The sequence below is a fragment of the Tiliqua scincoides genome, chromosome 3 (assembly GCF_035046505.1).
Source record: "Tiliqua scincoides isolate rTilSci1 chromosome 3, rTilSci1.hap2, whole genome shotgun sequence".
In the NCBI taxonomy this organism is placed as follows: Eukaryota; Metazoa; Chordata; class Lepidosauria; order Squamata; family Scincidae; genus Tiliqua; species Tiliqua scincoides.
In genome coordinates, this window is record NC_089823.1 from 232,884,442 (window position 1) to 232,904,317 (window position 19,876).

The 19,876-nt window shown below is 47.6% G+C and overlaps 1 protein-coding gene across 1 annotated transcript in view; it reads left to right on the forward strand.

The window, feature by feature from the left end:
* Positions 1-19,876, forward strand: part of LOC136646006 (guanine nucleotide exchange factor DBS-like) — a 221,996-nt gene that overhangs the window by 199,695 nt on the left and 2,425 nt on the right. The window contains exons 27-33 of the mRNA XM_066622524.1: positions 709-804; positions 3,062-3,151; positions 5,604-5,675; positions 9,169-9,255; positions 13,556-13,674; positions 16,046-16,158; positions 19,767-19,870. Coding sequence (XP_066478621.1) covers positions 709-804; positions 3,062-3,151; positions 5,604-5,675; positions 9,169-9,255; positions 13,556-13,674; positions 16,046-16,158; positions 19,767-19,870 — 681 coding nt within the window. The remainder of the gene's footprint in view (positions 1-708; positions 805-3,061; positions 3,152-5,603; positions 5,676-9,168; positions 9,256-13,555; positions 13,675-16,045; positions 16,159-19,766; positions 19,871-19,876) is intronic.

Consider the following 19,876-nt stretch of genomic DNA (forward strand, 5'->3'; position numbering starts at 1 on the left):
TAGCCATAATGAGAGCATCATGTAAGGAGGGGTTATTTCTTTGAAGAGGCAGTGGCATAGCTAGAGGGGGTGCAAAACTCAAAGTTTTGCAGGGAGCCTCACTGCAGTGTGTAAGCGACTCTTCCCTTCCCCTTTGGAGCCATTCGGAGTGGTGAGAGCAAAACAGAGGCTAGCTACGCCACTTCTAGGGGGGTTTATTTATCTGAAAGGGTAATGCCTTGAACTACACCTGACGCTCTACTTAAAACATATTCTGCATACCAACCAGCTCTTGATATTTTTTGAAGAGTGCCATTGAGCTCAATTGCCCACCTTCCCAGCAGCAGGCGTTGGGGCATTTTCTGGGCACATGGCACTAGAACATTAATCTTCCCTTACTTTGCTGCCAGCTTGTCTTCCTTTCAGAAGAGTTCATTTCCCCTAGCCCTTCCTGGTTCCATTTTGCTCTGAGATGAAACTTAGCGAGTCAAATTCATCCCTTGGATGAGAGAGATCAGTTTGGCTCAGCTAGTTTGATTTTCATGATTTCGTGATCCCCTTTCTAACTGGTTACCTGCTGCGTAATGCATGGGCTGCAGCCACTCGAGTTTTTACCTTTTTAACTGTCTCCCCTCTCCCTTTCCTCCCATTCTCTCACTCTCTAACCTTTGCTTTCTCCATAAGTTGCAAGGTTTGACCCCTCCTGCCTTACTTCTCTCTTCCTCCTAGCTGATTCTGCCACCAGCCTTAATCTTGAGCGCTCAGCTCTTGCTAGAAAGCGGTTTACTTTGCAAGGGCTTTCCAACCGCAGAGCTCCACCCAAAGGTAAAATGATCACCACTTGCAGCATTTGGTTGGCAGCCACCTGTCTCTGAAATGCTGTCCTCATTCCACATCCCGCTATACATTACTTCTCTGCAGGTGTGGCCACATTCCATCACAGCCCCAATCTCCTCCAGTCTTTTTTTTTTTTTTTAAAAGGAATCGCTTGCAGGCAGTGTTTGACTCGTTGTCCTTAACAGCAGCCAGACACGGACAAATTTATTTCTTTACTGTTCAAAGTTGTTTGAAGCCACCCAGGAGAAATTGCTTCCATGTATGGAGATAGAAGTGGTGAAAAAAGCTACACCTGCTGGAGCTGTCTGTTTGTGTCATGTCTTCACCCTACTTTTCAGCATCACAGCAACTTGTGCAAATCCAAAACAGTTTAATAATGGCTCCCACAAAGGAGCCCGCAAAGGCTCCCAGAAGTGCAGATAGAACCCCTCTTTTTCCACTCAAGTGAAGTCAAAAGCACAGTGAGATAGCTACAACATGTTCACTAAGCGTTGGTAGACCTGGAGAGATGAGACCACATGAATGTCCCAAGGCAAGAAATTCCAGAGTCCGGGCACAGGTACAGAGGGGGGCCTGTTGTGTGTGCTTGCCAGTTGAACTTCCAGCTGTGTTGGCTTGCGTAGAAGAGTCTTACCAAAAGATCTTAACAGGTGAAATTGAGGGTGGTGCAACTTGGGCCATTGGCCTGATGCTGTCTCGGGTCTTCTGCCTCTGCCCTACAAAAAAGGCCAAAACTTTTCCCATGCTCCTCCTGGGCTGTTCTTGTGAAACCGGAAGTCCTCACTTCTGGGTTGCACAGGAGTGTGCAAGAAGCACAATATGAAGGGGAATGGTCTGCTTCTTGCTCAAGCTTGAGGCACTGAGGCTTGCATTGGTGGCAGGTTGGAGGGAGGCAGCAGCAGTGGCAGACTTTGGGTGGCACCCTGAATCCACTGCCACCTCAGACCCCTCACAATCCGCTGCTGACACAACCTGGTCACACAACCAGGTGACCGCCTGGATGGGCTGGCAGTGGATGGACACAATCAGGTGCGAGAAGGTAGTCCTTAGCAACAGAACCAAACCAGCTCTACGGTGGACTGAAGCGACTTCTTCAAACTGCAGGTGGGAGCAGGCAGTGAACTGATGAGGGATGCACTGCCTCCCTCCCTCCATGCCTGCCTGCTGCCTCTTCCAGTCTGCTGCCCAAAGAGCCGTTTCATGGTGCTCTCTGATCCTCTGACCTTGTTTACTGAAAGTGAGCCAGAGGAGGAGTGGGGTAGTGTAGTAGCATAACTTCTGGGGAACAGCAGGGTATGTATTGCAGGCACTGCAATGTGCTGTGTAAGAGGCCCTTCCCTGTCATCAACTGAACCATTTGGGGCAGTGACAGCAACATGCAGACACTCAGTGTGCACATGCCCATTGCTGTTGATGCCCAAAATGGTTCCAATGGCGAGGGGGAGGGGCCGCTTACACAGTACATTGCAGTGCCTGTAATACGTAGCCTGCCGCCCCTTGTAGCTACGCTACTGGGGTAGTGGCAGCTCACCTTTTCTTCCAGTGCAGCTGCCACAAGCCATCACAGCAGGAGCACTAGAGAAAGAAACAACGAAGGGGCACAGCACTCCAAGAGCAATCAAAACCTGACGCCTCTACCTCCCCTGTCTCCTTCTTGCCCCAGGTGTCTGGATTCTTCCAAAGTGAACGAACATGAGTGTGTGGTTCAGTCTTGCAGGGATTCCCTGGACAGACAGGAGCTTTGATGTTAGCAGCACACCAACCTACTGCTTGCCAAGTTGTTTTTTTGTTTTTTTGTTTTGTAAAAAGCCACCTAGATTCAGGACATGTTAATTCATTCGTAGGTAATTGATAGCTGTTTCAAAGTGAACAAGAATGTGTGGCTCAGCTCCAAATCCTAACCAACTTTCCAGCCCTGGCATAGCTGTGCCAATGGGACGTGTGCCGAGTCCTGCAGTTGGGTGGCACTCATGGAGGCCTCCTCAAACTAAGGGAATGTTTGTTCCCTTGCCCTTATGTCAGTGCTGGAAAGTGGGTGAGGATTGCACCCTCAGTATGGCAAGATATGAATCAATGTGTCAAACCACTTCATGTGAACAAAACCATAACACACTTTAATGACCGTTTTTAAAGGGAATGTGCTACTATTTTTTGACTCCTCTCCCAGCTGAAATCTCTCCTGTCTACCCTTCTTTGGTTGCTGGCTTCTAACCCTTCCTTGACCTGCATCTATCTGTCCTCCCAGATCCAGACTCTAAAGAGAGAGATGTTACCCGCCGCTTTTCCCTAGCTTCCTCCATCAGCACCACAACTAACACATCTGCTCTAACCAAAGGTACAGTCACAGTTAACGCTTGAGCTCCTTCTCTTTCTCTACTGAAGTTGGTACACTTTCCATGGTGTTTGAGATCTTCTAGCCCAAACTTGTCCTCTTGCAAAGCAAAGAGGAAACAGGGAGAGGTGCAAAGCTGGTTCAAACCTATGAGCTGTGGAGTTGCTCCAGTGCAGCTATAGCTTGAGGCAGTTTGGTCTCAGTTGTGCATACAGAGAGTGCATACACTTTGGTCTCAGTTACGCATTCAGCAGTAAGCCCACTGTGGAAATGCAACTCACAGCTTTTCTGACACAAGAACGGTCTTCTTGCCTGGATTGTTCTCAGGGGAACCTGTCCTTCCGGTTTGGAGTAGATCAGTGGTTCCCAAACTGTGGATTGGGACCCACTGGTGGATTGCAGCCTGATTTTTGGTGGGTCACCTAAGCATGATGGAAAGATCAGATAACTAATTGCTTCAAGTCCTGTGGCTTTTCAAAAATCAGATACTGTAGCTGCTAATTGCCCTGCAAAGAGTTCAGCTCCTACAGTTTGCAAGCATTTGTAAATATAGGGAGATAAATATTTGAGGTTCTTTTTTTCTGGTTATTATTACTTATAAATAAATAAAAAAATGTCTTTCTAGATCTCCTTTTTTAAAAGTCTAGTAAACCTAGGTGGGTCCCGATAGAGTGTCATTTGAAAAAGTGGGTCTCTACAGTTTGGTGCCACAAACTATCCGGGTTGCCTTATGTCTCTCTAACTTTGTTCTCCTTCTATAAGAGAGAAGCTGATCGTACTCACCTGGTTTTTGTGAATGAAGCCACTCTGAGGACTGTAGAACACTTTTGCGCATTAGAGACTGTGTATAAGGCAGGAGAATGTGATATTAATGAGGAATAAATTACTCAGACCACAAAAATGCATCGCCAGCATGATATATGCCAGTCACAAAATTTGAGTTACCCTGGCACAGAATTTTGAAGTTTGTTTTTTTTTTAAACTGCAGCATTTGTGTATCTGTGGTCATGCTATACATTGCAGATAGGCAAGCACAGGAAAGCACCTAATGTGGGTACGGCTCGGGGATTTGCACTGGGCAAACATGGTCTAAGGTTGTGTTGGCCAAGGGTGTGATTAGGCAAGCCAGTGCCTGTCCCTGATCTGCCACCAGTTCTAGCTATATTTCCTTGTTATATAGAATGGGCAGCATCATATGGAACAGACATGCTGGGAACTGGCAGTCTAGTGCTTATGAAACCTCAGAGAAAGATACAATGAAATGGCCGGGAGAGAAAGAATGGAAGGGAACAGGGTGGACCTGATGTGCCCCTTTGTGGCCCATGGGCCATCCTGAAGGAATGGACTCCTCAGTGATCTTACGTAATTACGTAGAAATTATTTAGTTTAGCAACTAAATAATTTCACTAATCAGGTGAGTGGTTCTGCAGCTGTGGCAATCTACTACTGAGTAACTTACGATTATTGCAGGAGACTTGACAGCAGTTCTTGGTGGCTTGTTGCATCAAGATATTTTAGTTCAGAAAAGAGTCATCTCACGTGATGTCAAATGAGCATTGTGTAAACCTTGGTTACAAAAAAAAATGCAGAAAAAAATGAAACATTTGTACAGTAAAAGTGAGTTGTTTCAGTCAAATTGGTAACGGCACAATTGGTCCCAAGTCTGTTCTCAAAAACAAACAAACAAACAAAAAAAACTCCATTAAACAAGGTTGGAATTGCTACAATTCCGATCACAATCCTAATAGTGTGCTCAGCTGGCACAAGTCTCTTGCGCGGGCCTGGGAGGGTTGCAAACATGCCATAAAGTATGTTTGTGCCTCCTTGAGTGTTGGCCGGGCTGGTGCAAGGATGTGTGCTGGCCCACCGAGGTTGCTTCCAGCCTCCACACTGACAAAACAAGGTAGGTTTGCGCCGGCCTACCTTGGCCGGCATGGGGATCGGGGGGGGGGGCTGAGGGTGTGGAGGTGGGAGGAGGCGTTCTGGGGCAGAAGGAGGGTGGATGGCAGGCGGGCCCCTGGGTGGGCAGTGGGAGAGCAAGGGGTGGGGCCAGGACCTGGCACTTGTGTGGCCAGGCCCTGTCCTCATTCCTAGACAGCGTGGCGCGTCTCTGGGCTGCTTGGATCCTGGCGCAGATTCGAGCTGAACCATTGAGGCTGTGGCAGCTCTCCCCAGGGTAAGGGGAAGTATTGCCCCTTGTCCCAGGCTGAGCCGCTTGCAGCCCGAAACTCTCACTGGGTGAGGGGTAGGCCTGCCAGCCTCCCTGTTCCAGCGCAAGTTAGGATTGTGCTGTTAGTTATATATCACAAATTGCTTTCCCTTCCATCTAAGCCGATTTCTGAAAAGGTTAAAATCGCTGCCCATTGCCTGCCAACCCCATTACCTTCCATGCCTGGCCACGAAGCGTGAACCTCTAACTCTATTTCCAACCTTGTTATCTGCAAACTTCACACAGGTCCCTTTGTTCCTGCAGTTAAAGTCAAGAGACATGAAATAAAAAGTGATCCAACCCCTCTGGGTTTCGAAGGTATATGTACTGTATGTATATGTACATGTATATTGTATGTATATGTATTGACTCACTGCATGGAGTTTCTTCACAACAGTCCTTTGGTTTTGCTCACGGAATGCATGTATTTTCATCATCACCAGCACATTATATTAATCCATAAGAACTTATGAGTCAGCATATCAAATAATTTTTGGTTTTTGGAAAACTCCTAAGTCATCCTTTCAATGCTTGATCTACATACTTCAGAATTGTCTGCCAGATTCCATTTATGGATGGACTCTGGGCAAGGCTACGCACATTAGATCTTTGCAGACATTCTGTCCACATGTTCACTGAACGCATAGATGGACGAGTGGGATCATGGCTGCGGGACCGCTCCCCACCCTTCACACACTGAGCAGAAGCGTGAAAATGCTCCGGGTGGCCCCTACCATTGTACAAGCATTTGGAATTGCAAGGTTCCTGACTGTATGAAATGCCCATGCACATGAAACTGTCTGTACATAAAGCCACTTTTATATGTCCACTGCATGTTTTGCACACCAGGCACAATGTACTTTTCAGTCATGGACACTTTCACGTTCTGTTTAAATGCAGAACTGCAAAGAAGCGACTGAAGTTTCACGCCTGAAAATGGTTCTCGTCAGTAGCATAATCAGGGGACAAGGACAGCATGCTAAGTATGGCAGGTGCCGCAACACGCTGAGTAAGCAGCCCCTCCCCAACCATTGAAGCCGTTTGGAGCAACAGCTGCCCCAGGTGGCTCCCAAGGCGAGTGGGAGGGGCAGCCACATGGTGGCGCCTGGCGTACTTAGCACACCGCCCCCCTGGCTCTGCTTCTGGTTCCAGTCAGAACTCACCTTCCTTAATCCTCAGGCTGCACCATTAAATTAATTGGCTGATTAGACTGAAACGTGGCTGCCTGTTCAATCACATAGCAATTTTTTTTTAAAGTGTTATTGTTAATACAAGTACTGATAACTGCAGTAACTGACGTGAGGCAGCCCTCCTTTCTGCCTCATTACATTTGATTTAAAAATGCCCCCGTTCTGCTTTCTGTGCTCCATTTGCCTGGGACATAAGATGACTGTAAGGCCTTCATAGCAGCATCATTTGCGAAACTGTATAAGGACCAAACTATTTTGCAATAAAATTATGTGCTGAGCCCTTGGCGTCCGTCCATCCCCCCCTGTGTATTTTTAAACAGTGTGGACAAATGGTCTGACTCTGGCAGGGGGGTGGGACTTTTGCACTTAGCCTTCCCTGCAGCTCCTATCCAGTTTGTGCCTCTCCTCATGTGCTTTTTATAGGGTTCTTTTTTTTGGCTCTTAATGGCATGTTGGGAGGGATGTGAGTGGCCTAGGGGGCTAGATTCTAAAGCTTCCCACTCCATCATGCTTTACATGCACTGCTGGTCAGGGGGGAGGGTAAAACACTGCTGCTGTTTAAAAAGGGGGGAGGGTAAAACACACATGTATTAAAGTGTGTCATTTGGCCCTACACTGTGGGGGTCAAAATTAGGCCCTCTGTTGCGACAGAATTAATCTTAAGGAGACGATATCCCAGTATACTATAGCGCCGTCCACATTCATCTGCAGCTCTTTTGTCATCACTCCGTCCATTTCTTCATTTCAGTTGTTTTATCTCTGTGAATGCATATTTTTCCTTCTTCTCTCAAGTTTGCTGATTGCTACTTTTCTATTGCTTCTGTGCATGATTCGTTGCATGCTAATATACTACTGTAGTGTTTCTCAACCAGTGGTATGGGTACCACCAGTGGTACTTGAGGTGGTGTCTGGTGGCACTTACGGGACCCTGGACACCTGCCACCTGGCAGCCAGACCAGGAATGTGACACCACAAACAGCGGTAGGAGCCTCAGCTCGGCAGACAGAGCTCCAAAGCATGCTTTTCCACACTCAGAAAAGCTTTCCCATCCACCCCTCGCCTCTTACTGGTATTTGTCACATCTCATCTGACCTCCCAAACTCAGAAGTAACTGGTGATGATGTCAGTGTTGCATGCTTGTGGGAGGAGGAGGGCATTCTAATAAGCAGAATGGGGAGGGGGGGTAGTTAATCCAGACAGAGCTGAACCAAGGTTTCAGAGCTGGGGCTGTCTCATTGCTGTCTCAAAGCTGGCTGCTCCTGTAAGCTGCAAGTGCACCCAGCACCCATTGTCATGTTTTAGAGGTTTCAGGGGTGCACCCTCTATTAGCAGGCGGAGCTGGCCATGTCAAAAGCAGAGGCCAAACCCAGAGTTGCAAGCAGTCCCCAGTATGGCAAGTATCTGTCCGATTATGCCACTTTAGAGAGCTGCTTAGAGTGAAGGCAGATGTAGCATTTTAAGGATGGTGGAGGTTGTTGCATAAGGCTGACATTGCAGTCCAAACACAAGTACATTTTTACCCCTGTGTACACAGGTACACAGTTACCCCTGCTAACTGAGTAAGAGGCACTTTTTAAGCCGGTGCTCTTTTATTTAGCGGGGGGAGAGTAACTGGCCCGCTTCACCCCAGCACTGTCTTTTCTAGTGGCTGTCTGCTGGTATTCTTTTGCATCCTTTTAGATTGTGAGCCCTTTTGGGACAGGCAGCCATTAGTTGTTTGTTTGATTTTCTTTGTAAACCACTTTGTGAACTTTCCGTTGAAAAGTGGTATATAAATACTGTTAATAATAATTAATAATAAATTTTTCAATCCTGTGACAAACTCTGAAGAAACTCTTTCAGCTGAACTGAGAAAAAGAAATGTAGCATGGGAAACTTATGTTGGTTAGTGCCTGAGGAATTAGAACAGTTTTTCTCACACACACACACACACACACAAACACACACACCATTCTGAAGTAATTTTACAGTAGTTAAAGAAAATGTGTGTTTGTTTTTTTTAAAAATAAGACACAGGTCATCTGCCTGTCTGTACACAGAGAGGGGATTATAAATGTATATGATTCACTTTAAATACTTTAAGAAAAAGATGAACAGCATGGTTGACGCTGACACCCTCCCTAGTCTTGGGAAGCAATTCCTTGAGCTAGTGTTCAGCTTGCTAATATGTATGTCCGAAATGCAGGTTTAAAAGCTGAGGTTACCCTGCAGGTAAAGAACCTTTGTGACCACACTTAGAACAGTACATCTGCCTTCACTCTTCATGTGACTATATGAGACAGCCAGTTGGGTCGCTAAGTTAATTAAGCCAGAGTAGGTGGTGGCATGGAAGGTCTCCAGTCCACTTAGTAAGGGAAGGGCGCAATCCTAACCAACTTTTCAGCACTGACATAGCTGTGCCACTGTGGCGTGCGCTGCATCCTGCAGTGGAGAGGAAGTCAAGGAGGCTTCCTCAAGGTAAGGGCATGTTTGTTACCTTACCTTGGGTCTGCATTGCAGCTAAGTCAGTGCTGGAAAGTTGGTTAGGATTGCGCCCAAAGTCACCTTAGAGAGCTCATCGGTTTAGCCAGTTTAAGGTGCATCCCAACTATCAACCCCAAATGTCCTACTTCCTATCACAGATGCCTTTGAAACCAACTTCTTGGCTCAAGCTAAATGCAGCGCTGTTCCTTCTACAAGGTCGGTCCCTAGATCTGCTTCACAGACAGGTAAAAAGAATGAAAATGTCATATTTGAGATGCAGTCCTTATGCTGTTCAAAGTGTCATAGCAGGCAAAGGGGAAAAAGAGCCCCTGTGTCAGTGTAGCTCAAGGGGGTGCAAAGCACTAAGTTTTGTAGGAAGCCTTACCGCAGCGTGCAAGGGGCCCCTCCCCTTCCGAGCCTGGCTTACGCCTCCATTTTGCTCCTACCTCCTGGAATGGCTCCGAGGGGGAGGGGCTGCTTGCATGCTGCAGTGAGGCTCCCTGCAAAACTTAGTGCTTTGCACCCCCTCTAGCTATGCCATTGATCTGTGTGAAATGAAGCTCTGGATGAATGGAATAGGGGCAGATGCCTGTGCGCACCATTCATGTTATTGGGGCTTGTGCAGGAACACTTTCTGGTGGGTTAAAGTCTCAACATTTTACTGGTTTCCAGCTATGAGCAGAATCCTTCTTTCCCCATATTTGAAATATTTTACTTGATTCTGTTTTTATGTTTCCATGTAATCAATTTTAAATTCAAAATCTGTATTGAATTTACCATTGATTACATGGAAACATAAAAACAGAATCAAGTAAAAGCAAGGGATGGGGGGGTACGTTTTAAAATAACTGCCAAATCCTAACTAAACCGCCCTGCTGATGCAGCCGTGCCACCGGAGCGCTTGTTGCACCGGGGGGGGGGGGAGTCCCAGAGATCTCTGGGAAAGGGAACATTTGTTCCCAGCTGTAAGTCTCTACTTCCCAAATGAGTCTACTCAGACCTGTGCTAGTTATTTTTGGGGAGCAAGCCTGAGTGGACCCAGGAAGGTGGATTGGTACAGATGAAAGCTGGGAAGGAGGGTAGGATATTGGTGCTGCTGCTGATGCCAATACCACCCCCTTCCCAACCTCAACATGCCCCCTCTCCACCCCATCCCACCCTATTCCATGCCCACCTGCCCACCTCTACCTAAGCCTGCACTGACTTTCCAGAACTGGGGCTGTTCCTTGATCAACTGGTGGGTGGCTGTGGCTGCTCACTGCTTGCAACAGTGGCCTGGCTGTGCCCTGCGCATGCTGTGCTGCCGTTATGCTAGTTCTGGTGGCACAGATGCCCCATAGGATTGGGGCCAGTGGTGTAGCTAGGGGGGTGCAAAGCACTAAGTTTTGCAGGGAGTCTCACCACCACGTACAAGTGGCCCCTTCCCCTCCCTTTTGGAGCATTCTAGTGTTTTGTACCTGCTGCTTGGAGTGGCTCTGAAGGAGAGGGGGAGGGGCCGCTTGCATGCTGCGGTGAGGCTTCCTGCTGAACTTAGTTCTTTCCACCCCCTCTAGGCACGCCACTGATTGGGCCACAAGTTATTTTAAATACTTGCACTTTTTCAGTAGTGTTCATGAATAAACTTTGATTCTTCAAGGGCCAAATGACACAAGATACTCATGCAATACAAGTAGCTGTATCTTCTTCCTACAGGGGAAAAAAATGCAGTTCGGGAGTGATTTTCAGTTGGAAAATGGCACAAGGGGAAGCAGGGTGAGAGCCTTCCATGACCATCGACCATTCTAGTTTGCAGATGCTGATGCTGCGTGGCGGGGGGGGGGAGAGATCCTGTTCTTGACAAAGTACATGCATGTGTAGTTTGTCCCCATGTTACCTGATACGAGGTCTCCTTGGGCTTGTTCACAGCCGCTTGGTTGCCAGTTATGGGGAAGGATCACTTCTAGGAGATTCTTGTACAAACTTGTGTAACTTGGATGACGCTCTTTGTCTGTTTTTCCCCCTCTGAGGCTGTTGTTGTGCTCCACATGGCTAACATGTAAGGGCAGGCAGGCAATAAAATCATTTGTAGGCTAATAAATTCTGTGGCTGAAGATGTTGTGCAGCAAGGCCATCGCAAGCAATCCAAAGGGGGTGATGGCGGCTGAAACACCTGCTGGTCAAGAGCTGGCAAGAGGTTTAGTTGTTGTCCTCCCTTTTCCTTCCAGGTTGCTTTCCAGACTCTTCAAAGGGCCGTGTGGGGGTGGGGCGGGCGTGGGCGTGGGGTGATGGTGGTAGCTGAAGTCCTCACTGGACTTGCAATTGAAATATGGCTGCAAGCCTAACCTCACTTTCCTGGGAGTACACCCCATTTAACACAATGGGACTTACTTCTGAGTAGACCTGCTTAGGATTGTACCTATGGGACTTCCAAAGATTTGCAAGAATGGGAAACTGTATACTGCTGGTGGTGGAGACCTCCAAAGGCTAGACATACTCTGGTATTACAGAGCTGGTATACAGCTCTGGTATTACAGAGAACATCATAAGGGTTTTTGGTTTGTTTTTGAAAGCACCTGCTGAGTGCCAAGCACTTGGCATGGGAGGCGGAAATCCTCCTGATGCACGAGTGGAAGCAGAACACGCTGAAAGAAGCACTGCCTGAGAAGGTAGTGATCTGTAGGACACTTAAAAAAATGGAGAGAATATCTGGAAGCGTCTTATGATATCTTGTTGCAGGATTAGAGTTCTATTTTAATTGTTCAGCAATCAGTCTCATCCCCCCCTTCCTTTTCCCTTTGTATTCTTCAACATGACAATGTTATAATTGGGGTTAGGCAGGGAGAGGGGTCAAAAAGAAATGAAGTATGTGTATGGCAAGGAGACCAGTGATTGGTTGTTGTTTTCCCCCCTGTGTTGTTTTCTTGTAAAATAACAGTGTGCCTTAATTTAAAAAAAAAATGTTTTGAACATGTGCAGTGCAACTGTGGCCTCAGTCTTCATCCATCATCTGTAAAATGGAAATAACTGAAGTTCCTCCTCATCAGGGTTCTACAGTGTGCCTTGCCAGCTCCCCAAGGGCGGGCACCTCTCTCCCAAGTGATCAGACTCCCTTCACGCTGGCTCCTCAGAATACAGTGGCTAGGCTTGCACTGCTTCATTATTCTCCAACAGCCCCTTTTGGGAACGGAGCAGTGTTAAACCTCTCTCACCGCAACCCTTGCTAGCCCACACAATCTCTTGTGGGGCGTCAGAGCAGGCAAGAGCTGATGGGAGTGCAGCCTCTCTTTCTGCAAAAACGTCAAGGCATTTGAAAAGCAGATAGAGGCTGGCGGGGTGTACCTGCGCATGTTTTCTCCTAAGCCCCACACAGAAAGCTCAGGGAAGCCCAGAGATAACTCCTGGCCTGTAAGATAAGCCAAAAGCCCTGCCCTTAATGTGGGTGTGAGAAGAAAAACTTGTTACCTGAGCTAAGCTTTGTAGTTTCTACCTTTTACAAGGCCATATTAAATTATTTTCTGCCTCTTGTTCGGGCATTGACTGAATATCTGCTGTTGTCATATATGCTACTGTCTGTGTTCTTCCAACCCTGCTCCACCCAGGGCCCAATCCAATCCAGCTTTCCAGCACTGATGCAACCATGCCAATGTGGTATGCCCTGCATCCTGTGGTGCGGTAGGGCAGTCAAGCAGGCCTACTCAGGGTAAGGGAATGTTTGTTCCCTTACCTTGGGGCTGCATTGCAGTTGCATTGGTGTTGGCAAGTTGGCTAGGATTGGGCCCTGGAGGAGCAGAGGCTGGGATGTCACTAGGTGAGAGGGGGCAACATTTCACATGTCACCTCAGCCCTGGCTAGAGGGCTGATTTTGGCGGGGGGTTCTGATTTCCCACTCAGTCATTAAACAGGCAGGTCACTGACTGTCCTTCCACACAAACAGATTTGTGGGGCAACTGGTGCTCTGAATCAAGGCAGTATTTATGAGGTTCCTAAGCAGTCTCCCATTTAGGCACTGACCAGACCTAGACCTGCTTAGTTTCAGCAAAGTCATGATATCATGTGCCTTTGGATCAAAATGGGCTGCTCCATAAGACTGGCCGGGATAAACAGGGGAACAGTTCACTAATACCTCCTTAAGAGGAGCCAACTGTGGGCCCAATCCTATCCAGTTTTCCAGGGCTGGTGCAGTGGTGTCAGTGGAATGCGAGCTGCATCCTTTGGTGGGGAGGCAATCACAGAGGCCTCCTCAAGGTAAGGGAAGGCTGCATTGTGGCTGCACCGGTGCTGGAAAGTTGGATAGGATTGGGCCCTGAGCCCACTACATGGAGGAACAGTGCCTTTCTGAGTCTGAGCAGGGATCCTCCCCTGGCCCCAGCCCTTTGGATCCTCCTGGCATGGTCTCCCTCACTGGGATAGTGTGAAGCTACATTGAGCTCTTTAGTATGAGATACAAATGTAATAAATTAAGCTTGAGGGCAATTGTTTTCAAAAGACGAGTTTTTTCCCCCCACACTGCCATGAAAATATCACTGGTTTGTATTTAAACTCCATAATTTTGCTTCCTTTGCAAAGGTTGGCCAAGCCGGCAGATGCCATCGTTAGATACGTTTGAGGATTTTGAAGTCATCCCATCCAGTGCTGAGGAGCTCTCAAATTCTTCCGATATGGAGGAAGAGAACCAGCCAAACAATGTACGTAACAGCCTTGGAAGCTTTAATCCTGCTCCTTTCGCCATCTCCCTTTCACCAACGCTGCAGCCAGCTGGGCTCGGATATGAAACCGTTTTGCTTTGCTCTTTCTCAGACTGCAGGCATGTTTCGAAACATGGCCCTGAATGGCAGACGGGAGTCACTGGCGAAATTGCATTCTTAAATGTTCTGAATAGTTTCACATGGCAGGGCAGAGGGCAGTCATCTTGGTGATGGTCTCTGTTATTTTAACTGGTAGCTTGCACCATCCCAAAGGCAGCAGTCTGTGTGGTTGCACAGTGCAAGTGCAGAAATTGACACTGAGCGCAGCCTTCAGCATCCTCAGCCCCCATCTCTCTCTCTCTTTCCACACACACATTTTGTATCCATTCGGGCCTGGATCTGGCATCCATCAGAAAGAGCCTTCTCCCATGTGCTCTTCTAAACTCATTACATCACCTTGCTTTGCATCTCAGGGCCTTCTCTGTCATGGCACCCATGCTTCGGAGAGCCCGCAGATCGGATATGCCCCCTTCCTACTCTGTCTCTATCTTTCATTGCCACTGAGAGGCAGCATGTGCTTCTGTGCTGCCTGAATTGGCTGCTCCATTACCCCACTTGTACATGCCTGTGTGCACCCCTCCTGTGAGGGGAGGATTGATGAGCAAACAGCTCCCATCCTGCCTTCCCTTTACTTACATAGGACATGTTGCGCAGCCTCCTCTGCCTGCATCTCTTGAAATCAATTGGTGCAGGGAATGCTGAGAACCTCCCATCCCCATCCCCTGCCTGTGCCCGATGTAAACAGAAGGGGGCGGAGTGGGAAGGCTGCACACAGCAATCTTTCCAAGTACGGGGAAGAGGCAGGTATTGGGTGGGCTCCAAATTGCCTATCCCTGTCTTCTTGGTGCTTCAGAAGCAACCAGGAGACTGGGGGGGGGGCTACGTGATTTGGAGCTGCAGGTTTTTTTCTCCTTCCTCCAGCAGCACTGGATGGAGAAGGAGGCTGCTGCTGCTGCAGCAATTCTTTTCCAGCTTGCTCTCAGCAAGTTGGAAGAGAATCGGAGCGTCCAGTGGAGTAGCTGGCTGGAGCAGGTGATAGACTGATCGACTGGAGGCTGCCTAACTAATGATGCCCATGGGTGTTGCTCCACACAAACATTTCAGTTGGCTTCATGGATGGGCCAGCCCTGCATTTACTGGAGTCTGTTGCCTGACTCTTGTTTATGCTGCTAAATCCGATTTTAATCTGTTCCACTGGATTTTATTGTGGCTGTTTTTAAATTTTGTGTGTCACATTGAGCACTTAAATTGCTGTAAAGTTACTAAAAAAATCCTTGTGAATAAATATATAAAAACACAAAAATAGACTTGACCCAGTTCAAACATAAGATGAACTGTGGTTTACTGCTCCAAGACTGAGCTTTGCCAAGCTGCAGACTCACATGCTCCCTCCCTCCCCTCTCATCTTCTGTCCTGTTGGAGGACAGTCAAAAGTTCCCACTTTCACTTTTGAACAAACCGCAGTTTCTTCTCATGTCTAAATTGCTGTTAGATTCTGGTTTGAACTACAGTTAGAACAAACGAAGGTTCCCCAGGCTTGGGCATAACAGTGAACTGGCTTGTTCCAAAGTAAAAGCAGAAGCTTTCCATACCCTCTGACACATGAAGGAGCGAGTAGGAACCCATTGCTCCTTCTCCTGATGCAAAAACATGATTTAGAATTATGTCTGAACTGAGCCACTGTAGATGAATGGCTTGCTTTTTAAGCCTAAGAGGTTGTACATTTGTTGTTTAAGTCACAAAAGTTATTCTCGTGATGCAGAATTCTTTGCCCATTATCAAATTCCACACTTACTCTGTAATTGTGCAGTACAGTAGAACGCACATAGCCCTAAACACGGGCCCAAGGAGGATTGGAGGTTTTAGTTTTTAAAAAACACAGTTTTTCTAGGAGTGTAAGCAGCTATACCTCGATATCCGTTCCAGGTCTCCCGTGAATTCCGAAACTCATGGATAAGCAAATCCACGGGTCTGGTCCAAGATGGCATCTGGACACAATTGAAAATGATCTCTGGTGGCCTCTCCAGGCCTCCTAAAGCCTCCTAGATGCAACTAGAGAACACCTCTGATGATGTCCAGGAGCTCAGGTCTGGTCCTCCACCATGGGTTTGGAAGTCACAGTGGGTTATATCCATGGATCCCGAATTCGCGGATAAAAAGGAAGGACCTGTACCATATAATTTTGAATGTCTGAAATGCATCCTTTGGGCCTGCTAGTAGAATGCCCCCCTTCCCCTACCCTACTACCTGCCCTTTCCCTCCAGAATAATTGCACAATAATTGCAATAATAATTGTTTCGTTCATTTTTAGGGATCCAATCTTTACCGGGTGGAAGGCGGTTCTGACACCTGTTATCCAGATTCCCTCACTCTAGAAGATGGAGATTTAGTGCAATTTTTACAGGAAGGTGAAGACGGACAATGGTAAGTGTGGCAGCTCATGAGAACAGACACACACATAAACACACTGTAGCTGTATCCAAGAGGTTAATGGTAATTTTTAAAGTATTTGATAACTGTTGAAACAAAGGAGAATAAATTGTGTGGCATGAGAAGAGAAGAACTGAACACTGGGATTTCCCCAGCAATGAGGGGTGGGAATCAACATTCTGTAGCCTCTGATAGTTCAGTTTTTGGCAGGAGGGTCACATCATCGCCCTGACACTGTGTTGGGGGCCAGGGAAAAAAAGAATTAATTTACCTTTTAAATTTGAATAAATTTACATAAGTTTACATAAATGAATATATTAAAGATGAACTTATATGAATGAATGACGGTCTTGCAATAGCTCAAGGTCTATAAAAGGCCTTGCACAAAGCAAGGCTGGCCTTTCCTTTGCTGCCGCTGCTGCATCACAGATGTGAAACAGCAAGCAGTGGAGGGATCCCACAGCTCATGCAAGAGGTCAAACAGTCACCCTCATGCTGAGAGCAGTTGCATCGGGCCAGTGCAGGCTCCAACAAATCTCCGGAGGGCCAGAGGCTCATTGGAGACTGGGGGCTCCCTGAGGGCCGCATTGGGAGGCCTTGAGGGCCGCAAGTGGCTCCAGGGCTGGGGTTTGGGCACCCCTGCTCTAGACAATGTGAACTTTCTCCCTCTTTGAAGGGGAAGAATTGGGTGCCTTTGTCCTTCCACATATGTGATGGTCTATGCCACTCAGTTTATTTATTTATTTAAAATGGTAGAACCATAGAATTGGCAAGGGACCTTCATGGCCATCTAGTCCAACCCTTTGCTAGAAAGAAGAAAATATTTATTCCTTGCCTTACAATCACAGTTTCCACGGCAGCGTATGACATGGTGGTACATAACTGAACCGGGTGCCTGAATCAGGGCTGTGTAATCACAAGCTGCAAGTAGCTTCCTGGGACGAAGTGCCAAGATCAACAAGTTAAGCATCTGTGCAAGTTTAGCAGCAGGGCAAGGCAGCGAGTGCCCCAAACACTGCCCTTGAGAAGAAAGGCAGCAAACTACCAAAACAAACAAAGCTATGCAGTCAGGCAGCTGGTAGCAGGGTGGGGACTATTCAGTGTTTTGCACAGAGGGTACCCCTGCTAATTGGGTAAGAGGCACTTTTTCAAGTGGGTGCTCCTTTTTTTAGCAGGGGGAGAGTAACTGGTCCACCTCACCCCAGCACTGTCTGTTCTAGTGGCTGTCTGCTGGTATTCATTTGCATCTTTTTAGGTTGTGAGCCCTTTTGGGACAGGGAGCCATTTAGTTATTTGATTTTTCTCTGTAAACCGCTTTGTGAACTTTTAGTTGAAAAGCGGTATATAAATACTGTTAATAATAATAATAATAATATGTATGACTATATGCCTCTTGGGTATAAGTCATGGGCATGCCCTCATTGAAAGGAGCCCCAGGCCCTCAGGGAATAGATTTGCTGCCTTCAAGCCTTGGTTGAGGAACTGGAGAAGCAGAGGCAGGCATAGAGGGACTGGAGTGGGCTCTGCTGCATCCCACAGTTTCGGCTGCTGGAGATCTCCTCAGGGTAAGGGGACATTTGTCCCATTTCCCCAGGGTAAACCCAAGCAACCGCAATGGGCCAACTCAGACCTCGCCAGTGATATTGCTGGTGCAGGTTTGAGTTCCTCTGTGCCCAGGGAAAGGGATAAGATATGGCTTGTGCTGGCACTGCCAATCCTGCCCCCTTCCTGGGTCCAAACTGCCCGCCCCCTCCCCTGTCACCACCCTCCCTCGCCCCCAAGCACGTGTATCATCCCAGTAGACATCAGTGATCAAGGACTAGCTGTGGCTCCATGATGGATACATTCTATAGCAAACAATTTCACACATTTGCTGCCACATTTTGTGTGAAACAGTGCAGAGGAGGCTGAGTTTACTAGATGGTTCTGGACAGCAACTAGTTTTCCTGATAGGGCAGTTTGATAAGGGAGGAAAGAGTGTTGCGTACCAGGGCCAGTCTGAGGGCAGGTTGTGCCTGAGGTGTAGAAAATTCACTGTTGCCACCACCTCACCCACCCCATCCCCTTGCCTTCAAGCAGCGGCAGTAGTAAGAAAAAACATACACAGAGAGCACCCATTGGCTTCCCTACCCATCATTTGTGTATGGTCCCTCTGAATAAACAGGAAGTATGGACCATACTGGGATCTCTCTCAGGGCATCTCACAACTTCTGAATCTCCATCTGTGGTGGATGGGAAGGAGGCAACAGCAGCATACTCAGGGTTAAATGCATCCTGGGTCCACGCGCCACTCCCTGCAATCCGTTGCTTGACAAAATCTGCATCATTCATATCAGCTAAGGGGCGGCCATGGGGCCGCCTCCTTAACTCCAACCCAGACTGTGGCTTTCCAGCAAAACTTCCGATTCCAGATCTGCCACTTCCTCACATTCTGCTTTTGTCTCTAGGTTGGGAACTGGGGAAAGATAGCCCCTCTCCGGGGTCTGGATTTGGCCAAAGGTCTCCTTAGCTCATCATTACTTAAGGTCAATGCAGCAAAATGTAGCATAGGAAAAATCCCTGCTACCTTCTAGACCAGGGGTGCCCAAACCCCAGCCCTGGGGCCACATGCGGCCCTTGAGACCTCCCAATGCGGCCCTCAGGGAGCCCCCAGTCTCCAATGAGCCTCTGGCCCTCCGGAGATTTGTTGGAGCCCGCACTGGCCCAACGCAACTGCTCTCAGCGTGAGGGTGACTGTGACCTCTTGCATGAGCTGTGGGATGAGGGCTCCCTCCACTGCTTGCTGTTTCACGTCTGTGATGCAGCAGTGGCAGAGAAGGAAAGGCCGGCCTTGCTTTGTGCAAGGTCTTTTATAGGCCTTGAGCTATTGCAAGACCTTCATTCATTCGTATAAGTTCATCTTTAATATATTCATTTATGTAAATTTATTCAAATTTTAAATGTAAATTAATTCTTTTTTCCCCCAGCTCCTGACACAGTGTCAGAGAGATGATGTGGCCCTCCTGCCAAAAACTTTGGGCACCCCTGTTCTAGACCAATGATTTTCAATGTTTTTCATCTCACGACACGCTGACCTCTATGGTCTTTATCTAAGGTCTTTGCCACTTTTGATGTCACTTCTGGGTTCAGTGGCTCTGTTTCTAGGACAACTGTCTGGACTAATAAATTGTCAGTCAACAGCAGAGGAAGAGGGACAGACAATTCATTACAACAGACAGAGCCACAGAACCCAGAAGAGTTTTCAGCTATTTTCAATCACTGTGCTCCAGACTCCTGCGTCACACCTGTGGACCATTCGTGGCACACCAACATGCTGCAGTGCACCAATGAAAATGGCTGTCCTAGACAATAAATGTGGACTAAAATTGTGCAAGACGCCACATTCTCAGATTTGTCCTGGAAAGCTGGAAAAACTGCTGATCAGATCCACACTGTCCTTGCCTACAGTGTATTTATGATGAGTACTTCGGTCTCCTAACCCAGGCACGCTGGCCCTGTGTCCACATGAAGAAATTGGCTTCATTGTGTGAATTTTCTGTACTGTCACTGCCTTTGCTTCAGAAATGGGGAAAAGGCAGTGATGATTTCCTTTCAATGTTCAGGCTAGTGAAGAAACTGGTTTCTGAGAAAACTGACTGGGTCCCTTCCAGTTTGCTGCAGCCAGCAGAAGGGGATACCAACAACATCCACAGAAAAAGCAACACAGGTAACC